Source organism: Lactuca serriola, chromosome 1, assembly GCF_051521515.1.
Source record: "Lactuca serriola cultivar US96UC23 chromosome 1, Lser_US96UC23_V15, whole genome shotgun sequence".
NCBI classification, from domain to species: domain Eukaryota; kingdom Viridiplantae; phylum Streptophyta; class Magnoliopsida; order Asterales; family Asteraceae; genus Lactuca; species Lactuca serriola.
In genome coordinates, this window is record NC_136408.1 from 39,485,520 (window position 1) to 39,495,835 (window position 10,316).

Sequence of the window (10,316 nt, forward strand, 5' to 3'; positions counted from 1 at the left end):
GCATCTGAATCGATTGTAATGGAGGTGTGATACGTCAAGCGGTGGTGGGTGGTGATACATATGAGAGAAGATGAAGAGTAAATGTGAAATATGGGAATGTGAAAGTTGAGACATTTGAGGCGGTGGATGGTTACGTGTAGAGACTAAACTGATCAACGTGGAGTGGTAAAGAAGAAGGACTAGTGTACACTTTGAACAGTAAGGTTGACTGCCAAAAGAAAAAGAAAAAAACAAAAAAGAAAATTTAAAAGTGCTCCAATAGGAAACAAATCCTGTTCATCGTGTCTTTCTAAATTAGTATATATATAAATAATAAAAACTAAGAAATAAAAAACTAAATATATTTAAATTGTAAACTGACATTTTAATCAAAGATCCAACTATCAACCATAAAATTTAAATAGACTAATGACATTCAATTGCTTTTTGGATTTTTATTTATTATTTTTAGTTCGACGTTAACCGCTTAAGTCAAATTAAATGTCATCAATAATATAATATTTAGTCTGAGGGAAAATGACTTATTAAGATAATTAACTTTTCGGTATGTTCATATCCGGATAACTATCTTTTTTTTTTACACATCTAGGTAACAAACTTGTTGGAATTGTTCACATATAACAATTATGATCTGCTATAGCATGTTAAATCCTAGATGTGAACGCTTTCAATGTATACAAAAAATAGTTATCCAAATATGAACAAAACGAAAAGTAAAAATAAATTACACAATTGGTCCTTATGGTTTGCTAGAATTTGTGTTTTTGGTCCCTAACTTATTTTTTAACTCGGATGGTCCCTACTGTTTATTTTTGTTATGCGTTTGGTCCCTGTCTTAGCTAAAAAGACTATTTTATTTTTTAATTAATTTTCCTATTTATGTAATTATTTTTTATATATTTAAAAAAATTAATCGACCCCACATATCTGTATATCCTCACCATAAATCTCAAACCACATTTGAGAAATTTAATTTTATGGTCCATACTGTTTATTTTTGTTGTGCGTTTGGTCTCTATCTTACCTAAAAAGACTATTGTGCTCTTATTAATTTATTTTTTAATTAATTTTCTTATTTATGTATTTATTTTTTACATATTTAAAAAAATTAATAGACCCCACATATATGTATCTCCTCACTGTAAACTTGAAACCACATTTGAGAAATTTAATTTGGGTCTTACAAGTCACCATCTCATCTCTTATCCTCCCCAATTTCTATTTCTTTTCCATCTTTAGTAACATCGACGTCTTCATCATGCTTCTCTTTTTGGTACTTCAACTCTGGCGAACCAACACCAGAACCTACTGTCTCTTCATCTTCAGTGGGTTGTGGTGTTGATTCGACGGAGTTGAAGGACCGAAAAAAGAATGGATGATGAAGACATCGATATCATTAAAGATGGAAAATAAATAGAAGTTGATGATGATGAGAGATGGGATGGTGAGGAGATACAAATATGTATGGTCTACTAATTAAAAAAATTAAATAGTAAGGATCATTCGAGTTAAAAAAATAAATTAATTAAAAAATAAACAGTAGGGATCATCCGAGGAGATACAAATATGTGGGGTCTATTAATTTTTTTAAATATGTAAAAAAAATAAATACATAAATAAGAAAATTAATTAAAAAAATTAATAAGGGCACAATAGTCTTTTTAGGTAAGATATGGACCAAACGTGCAATAAAAATAAACAGTAGGGACCATCCAAGTTAAAAAAATAAGTTAGGGACCAAAAACACAAATTCCCCCAAACCACAGGGACCATTCATGTAATTTACTTTTACTTTTCGTTTTGTTCATATTTAGGTAACTATTTTTTTGTACACATTTAGGTAACGAACTTGTTGAAAGCGGTTACATCTAGGATTTAATCTGCTATAACAGGTCATAATTGTCATATGTGAACATTTCCAACAAGTTTGTTACCTATATGTGTAAAAAAATAGTTACCTAAATATGAACAAAACGAAAAGTTAATTACCTTAATAAGTCATTTTCCCTGAGTCTTGATGTACAAGTATTCTTTAGGGGTATTATGATCCTTTAATTTTTTACAATCAGCAAAGGTTCAAGATACTTCTGAATGACTGAATGGCACCACTCTCGGATATCACCAGTCTAGACATGGCATTATATGTTTTTATTGATATGCCAAGGAAAATTATATAGGATAATTGTTTATTTTATGCATGATATTTCAAGGCTAAATCAAGACTAAACCACAAATATACACATAATACCATAATGTTCTTCTAACAAACTCCCAGCACACAATATAATTTTATTTGATGAGATATGTGAAAGGTTTCATTTATTATGAACATATGTTTTTTTAATAACTAAAATAATTATGTTTATCAAATAAGTCTTAAGTTAAACAAATCATATATGAAAAAAAATATTTAAACCTTAATACACCTTGTAAAACATGAAACAACCTAAAATCTTATTTTCGGTTAAAACTTTTGTTATATATTTAAAATAAAAAATCTACGAAGTATGCATACTTAAAGTCTTATATTTGTAAAACCTATCAACATAATAAAAAGAATGTTAGAAATCAATTTTTTTTATATCTATTGTAGGATAAAAAATATAATAAAAAATAAAAAGTAAAAAGCAAAACATGAATAATTGATGTTGGAGCATATTAGAAATCAACAAACTCTACAAAAAATTATAAAACTTAAATAAGAAAAATCACACCTCGTATAATTGGAACTCATAAACGAATTGGTAATCAATATGGCCATGAAAGTGAAAATAAGATTTGTTAATTTTCTGGAACAAGATTGGAATTATGCTTGTGGGTATTTATTTATTTTTTTTAGAAAAACATCATAAATGGTCTTTGTGTTTTTTTCAGATCTGAAGTTAGCCTTCATAGTTTAAAAACATCATAGATGATCCATTTGTTTTAAAAAAAAACATCATAAACGGTCCTTGTGGTTTCTTCTGAAGTTTAGCCTTCATGGTTTAAAAACATCATAGATGATCCATTTGTTTTTAAAACTTTTGATGATTGGTCCTTAACCCTCACACCGTTAGAATTCAACCGTTAACTATTATTTTATTAAAATAATATAAGGACAAATTGGTTTTTTCACATGTACCCTCTTCTTTATAACCAAATGCATGTCTGATCATTTTGAAAATCGTTCTCGCACCCACCCTCATCTGTTCTCACTCTACTGTGCATCCATTTGGAAAAGTCTTCTGCAAGTGTCGAAGATGGAAATTTGTAGATGTGGAATCGAAACAACGAATGTGACCTCATGGACGGATCGTAACCCCAGAAAGCAATTTTGGAATTGTTCAAGATATGGGTTCGTAAGGTGGGTTTACCTTTCGATATGTGCTAGGGCATTGGTGGTGATTCCAGGTTTGATAAGATCAATGAATCGATTGGAAGAGAGGGTTGCGATTACAAGTGTAGAACTGTGGAACTACCAGCTGATGTTGTTTTGTTCATGGGTTTTTTTCTTTGGTTTTATTTTAACCAATAAGGTGGTTGAAGGATTTGGATGGTAATGGGATGGGGTTTTTGGTTTCTTTTGTAAGCATCTAACTAGTTCAGGGGTTTTTGGATTATGATGGAATGAGGATTTTTGGTTTCATTTAGTTGTATGAAGGTTTATGTGACACATCAAGTCAATAGAAGTTTAATGTAATGTACTTTGTTATAAATCAGTAGTTTTGATGTGCATTTTCGTAAATACATTGTTATAACTGCATCTTGCAAATGGTTAGGAATAGTATTTCAAATGTACATTGTTATACATGCATCTTTTTTAGAATGATTTGGAGATGGTAATTCATAAGCGAACTATTGATAAAACCATTACATACCAAAGTTTAAACATGATATTTAGTTTCAATATACTTAATGATGGAATGTCTTAACCCATACAAACATTACAAATTTAAACAACCAAACCATAATTTAAGTTTCAAAAGACCTAAGTACCCAAACATCCAACTAACTACTTAACAAAATTTCCAGCCCCCTTTCCCTTTCCCTGCGTCTTCCCCTTTCCATGTGTCTTCCCCTTTGCTCCAACTTCACTAATACCTCATTGCGCTTAACATGTTTTGGAATTGTGCCCCTTGTTATGACACTTTGAACATGTGATTGCAAGAAATTTCCTGCTCAATTTAGTGGTTTAGTTGTTAGGCTTATCAACACCTCTCATTCTATTCTTTTTTGGCCTCCCAACTACACCTATGCATATATTATAGTTAAAACATAAACATACATGTTGGCATTCAAACTACATATTTAGCCTAGTTGACATAACAACCTATGTGTGATGTTTCGGTGGAGTTAAAGTGAATGGACAGTTACTTTTTGGCCATATTGAACGACCATTTATTGGATCAATTTTGTTCAAATACATGGCTCTCCATGTTTATAACTTATAGCAAGGATGAACCCAATACTCAACATCAAGGGCATCTTCTCCATTTTCAATTTTGTTCCATATAGAAGAAATAGCATGTCTACATGGAAAACCTGTAATCTCCCATAATCTACAAGTGCAACTTCTTTCATTTAAGTTTACCACATATTGATCATGCCATGTGCTTGCAACTTGGTACTTTCCTGTCCTATTATACTTAGCTACATACTTTGTTGCTTCAGCCTTAATATCCTCTAAAGTTATAGTTGCAGTAGTACTTAGTTCCCCTTGACACTTATCTATTACCTTTTGCACAACACACAATCTCTTCATGAGATATTCTCTGATATACTCTAAGCATGTGATGATTGGTTTATCCCTACCTTCATCTATCTCAACATTGAATACCTCACAAAGATTATTCAACAAACAATTAGTGTGTGCCCTACTTGTGTAAAACATATTCAAAAAGAAAATTACATATTTTATATTAAAAAAATTAAAACCCAACAAGTTGATAGTGACATACAACTGAAGTGAGATTTAGACCATGTCTCTGCAGGAATTATACACAACCAAGCATGAGCTTCATCATTAATTTTCTTCAAACCGTCCATTGCATATTTAAAGTGATTTAATGTTGTTGCTCTACCACATTCCCAAACCTTGTCAATCAACTTTTTTCCTTTCCGTTGTTTCTTCATATTCTCATAAATATGCCTCAAACAAAACCTATGTTCTGCATTGGGAAATACCTTTCCAACTGCTGGTATTATCCCCTCAACAAATACAAATATACTCAGTATCATTTATAAAAATATAAAGTAAGCTACATTAACATGAGAAATAATGAGGTGAAACATACCCTTTTGTCTATCAGAAATGAAGGTAAAATTTGAATTTGCTCCCAATTCCAACTCTTCTCTTAACAGTACCATGAACCAGGTCCAATAACTAGTTGTTTCTGCCTCTACCACTATATATGCTACATGGTATATTCCATTATTTGAGTCTAGAACCACAACACCTACCTAGGATATGGGCCTTTCAAGAATATACCATCCACTCCCAGGAAATCCCTTAACCTATATTTGAATCCCACGTTCAATGCACCTAGACATACATATATCCTTCTAAAAGTTCTTGTAGTAGTCGACAAGCATGATTCATGATACACTTCTATCCTAACAGCTATACTAGGATTAGTTTTTGCAATTCCAAATCATAGTCCCTCAGATACCCATATTGTAGTTGGTAGTCGCCACTCATGACACGTTCAACCATTTGTTTTGCCCTAGCAACCTTTTGAGTTGACATACCAAGCTCCAACTTCTTACACAACTCCTCATGTAAATATTTTATTGGAATTCTATGTGACATCCCCAATTTCACGACCAGAAAAGACCGATTTAATTTATGCTTTTAAAATAATTTCAGAGTAATCATTTGATTAAAAGTGTTGCGGAATTTGATCCCAGATAAACATGATAACTATGTTATCAAATCATTTCTGAAGAAATGTATTTTATTCACTTAAACCATTGGGATGTCATTATCAATACAAAAACATAAGCATAAAAAAGACTTACATTCATTTACACTAGTGATCTACTTCTCTTTTAATCTCTCAGTGTAAAGCAACTTCGTATCGATACCTGTGATACAAATAAACTGAGTGAGTCAAGCTTGGGAGCCTGGTGAGCATATAGGGTTTTCAACCCACAATAAATAATAAACTTGTTAAGTTCTCAATCAACAATAAATTTATTAATTTCATCAACCAAAATAACCCTAATTACCCATTCCCGTTATCCTCACTTTACGTCCCTAAAACAACTATCATAAGGTACCTAGCCTAAGGATTATCACTAGGGGTGACAACATTGCTTTGGGGGTTCCTCAGCAAGTTATGTCAAATAAAACAAACATCGGAGTGACAACATTGCTTTCCCTCAGCAAGTTATGTCAAACAAGACATCCTAACATAAAACAACCAAAAAGGTGACAACATTGCTTTCCTTCAGCAATTTATGTCAAATAGGCACGAAGTCACATCGTCGCCATGTGCTAGTCCATAGCTCTTATTCATCGATGGTATTTCCCATGGGGTTTCCCCGCAATACATGTCAATGGGTTTTCCATACAGCTGATGAACATACTAAGGGGGTTTCCCCAGCCTTACTAGCCCTAAAGGCACTCATGAGGGGAATAGAGTACAGCGAATGAACACTTAATTCCATTAACACCTACAGGTTACGAGCCTGCTAGTGTTCCACAGACCATCAAAACAGTCCATGGTTGTTATCCCTACTCTGCTGAATGATGGGGGTTTTAGAGTATAGCGAATGAACACTTAAGTCCACTAACACCTACAGGTTACGAGCCTGCTAGTGTTCCACAGACCATCAAAACAGTCCATGGTTGTCATCCCTACTCTGCTGAATGACAGGGGTCAACTTTGGGTAAGGGCTTTTCTCATATTGCACCACTCACGCCAACATTTGGGTAAAAGCTTTTCTCATATTTCACCACTCACTTTCAACTCATGATCTATATCACTGATCATCTGATCTATCCAACTCACTTTTCATCACACACCCACTATTTAACTCATGATCTATATCACTAACTCATGAAGCTTGTCCAATCACTTCATAAATGAACAAAGACTCCAAAGTTCTTCCAAATAAAAGTATAGGGAAAATACTGATAAAGTACTCCCGTACGCTCCCGTACCCCGACATGTAATAGTGTCAAAAGGAAGAACTAATGGATGAACACATAGTTCAAAAATACCTAATGAACATATAGTTCAAACATACGTACCGATTACAAGTCTATTAACGTTCCACTGGGCTATCTAAAATAGTCTGTGGCCGTTGTCTATACTCTGCTAGATGACTAGATCATCTTAAACATCGGTACCTCTCATCCCTTTTATTTCATCACACATCATCTAATTCATCTACCCATGTTTTACCCAACATATTTGTAGATAATATATATATATATATATATATATATATATATATATATATATATATATATACAGTTTAAAACTTGTATAAAACATCAATTCACCAGTCACCTCAAATAAACAATTAATATATTTACACATAGCACGTATTTTAAGGTAAATACTTCATATCTATGTGTAAGGTGAAAGTGACTATACACTCACCTGATTTAATGAAAATCGGGCAGCAATTTGTCACGAAACTTCGATAGGTCATAACTTCTTCGTTATGACTCGGATTTCAGCATTCTTTATATCCCCGAAATCCTTGTTTCGACCACTACAACTTTATGTAAAGATATCAGGCTTATCTCACACTTTAATTTTGAAGCTTATTTTTATTCTTATTTGATTAAGCCCTAATAATTAAGCATAAAACACATAATTCACATAATATTCACATAATTCCTTTTCATTTCTTCAAAATGAGTTACAAAGGTTAACCTAGACTATCACCTCATATAAATGCCTAGGCTAGAAACACGAGTGTTACAATTCTCTCCCCCTTAGGATGATTCCGTCCCGGGAATCACATATCACCAAACAACTACGGGTAGCGGCTCAACATGTCACTCTCTGTTTCCCAAGTGAGATTTGGTCCATTCGTATGTTTCCAACGCACAAGCACTAAATCGACCATCTTGCGTCGTAACTTCATAGTCTTACGGTCAACGATTGCCTCATGTTCTCCAATTAACCTCTTGTTCTCGTACAACCTTAATTCAGAAATGGGAATTATGTCAGGCACACCTCCCGTGAACTTTCTCAAATAAAAAACATGAAAGGTGTTATGAATACTCACTAGTTCTTCTGGTAATTCTAGCTTGTATGCTTTATTCCCGATTCTCAGAAGAACTTTAAATGGTCCAATAAACCTTGGACTCAACTTTCCCCTTCTACCAAATCTTATAAGTCCCTTCCACGACGAGACTTTAAGTGAAACCGAATCTCCAACTTCGAATGATATTGGTTGTCTTTTCTTGTCAGCATAGCTCTTTTGAGCAGCTAACATCCTTTTCCCTAATCACTTACCACTATTTAGCAATCTAATGGACTATTTCAAGTCCCATAAACTGCTTTTCCTCAGCTTCCAGCCAACATGATGGCATCCAACACTTTTTCCCATACAAAGCGTGATAAGGTGCCATCTTAACGCTTAAGTGGAAACTATTATTATAGGTGAATTCTACTAGAGGTAAGTGTTCATCCCTGTTACCTTGAAATTCTAGGGTACATTCTCTCAGCATATCCTCCAACATTTGAATCGTTCATTCGCTCTGACCATCGGTTTGTGGATGGTAAGCTGTATTCAAACACAACTTGGTACCCAATTCCTCTTATAGACTCCTCCAAAACCTTGAGGTAAAACGGCTGTCACGATCGGATACAATCGTTAACAAACACCGTGAAGCCTCACACTTTCCTTCACATAAGAATTCTCAAGTTTATCCATAGACCGTTTCTCGTTGGCTGCTATGAAATGCACACTCTTAGTGAAGCGATCAACGACCACCCAAATCATGTCGTGACCGTTCCTTGTTCTGGGCAGTTTAGTCACAGAATCCATAGTGATACCTTCCCATTTACCCATGGGTACAAGTAAAGGATCTAAACTCCCATATAGTTTCTGATGTTTTGCCTTAACCCTAGCATAAGTTACACACTCAGCCACATACTTTAGCAACTTCGAGCTTCATCGTCGGCTACCAGTAATAGGGTTTTAGATCCCCATACATTTTCTTATTGTCGGGATGAATCAAGTACATGGTTTTGTGAGCTTCTTCCATCAGAAACCCTCTTACTCCTCCCATCTTAGGTACCCAAATCCTATCTTTGAATACCTTCAGTCTTTGACCGTTTGTATCAAACACCAATGTTTTATCCCAAACGTTCCTTCTTCCGGTCATTTTTCTCTAAAGCTTCCTCTTGAGCTTTCTTTTATACTTCCCACAATTGTAGAGACATCTTCAATTCTCAACGCTCTTGGCCTTTTCTTTTCAAGATTCACCTTCCGACTGAGAGCATTAGCAACAATACTTGCGTTACCAGGGTGGTAAAGTATCTCACGGTCGTAGTCCTTGAGTAACTCTAGCTAGCGCCGTTGCCTCAGTGCATATGCTATCACTTCATCCCTTTGGGTCAGAATACAACCTAACCCAATTTCTTTAACAATGAACGCGATACTTCTATTGATCGCTTTGATCAGCCTTTACTTTAATTTGGCTTAAGTCAACTGCTACATCGAACTTGGTTCTCTGAACCACATAACCAACTCATCGTAGTCGGACTCAATTCGATTTAACCACTAGGGTCAGAATAACAATCATCTTCTTAGTCATTACCGAAACGATGGTAACGACAGACTAGAATAAGACGGAATCAATTACGAGTTCCATGGTAACCATGTGACTTTCCCTGATCCAAGTGTGAGTCCTGTGCTTCCAGTAGTATAGATCTCTACTACTATTCACACCTACTCATACTCGTCCCAAGTACTGTCTCGTAGTCCCCAAATCCTAAAATCATAAAACAATTTAACAGATACAAATGTGTCCAATTAATCATAAAATTTTCCTAGACTCTACTAGGACTTCTTTCACGTGTATCTTCAGTCATCAATTCTACTTCAACTTGGTTGGTGATGGAAATTCCAAACGATGGGACAACTTCAGGAATTACACCAATCGTTCCATCATCCTGCCAATTGAAGGTGTACTTCAGACGTACCATACTCCTCTAAACGTTTCATTATTTTCTCAAACATATTCTAAGATAAGATACCACTCTTACGATATCTTCTAATAGGTATCATTCACTATCATAAGCTTTTCATTTCCTCCATCTACTCAATTCTCTACGAGTCTTCACCATAACGTTTTGTACACCCAAGCA

General features: G+C 34.4%; 1 protein-coding gene across 1 annotated transcript; it reads right to left on the reverse strand.

Annotated features, from left to right (window-relative positions):
* Positions 1-4,417: 4,417 nt before the first annotated feature.
* On the reverse strand, positions 4,418-5,217 carry LOC145053955 (uncharacterized). Its single transcript, XM_079002085.1, has 2 exons — positions 4,958-5,217; positions 4,418-4,853 (listed from the first exon to the last, which is right to left on the reverse strand). The coding sequence occupies exons 1-2, from the start codon at positions 5,215-5,217 to the stop codon at positions 4,418-4,420; spliced, it is 696 nt and encodes a 231-aa protein (XP_078858211.1).
* Between the last annotated feature and the right edge of the window lie 5,099 nt (positions 5,218-10,316).

Bases quoted from the DNA above. Each gene is read 5' to 3' on its own strand.
- LOC145053955 (XM_079002085.1), bottom strand. From the start codon at position 5,217: ATGATACTGAGTATATTTGTATTTGTTGAGGGGATAATACCAGCAGTT. The intron at 4,854-4,957 runs GTCTAAATCTCA...TTACACAAGTAG, and splicing joins ATAATTCCTGCAGAGACATG to GGCACACACTAATTGTTTGT.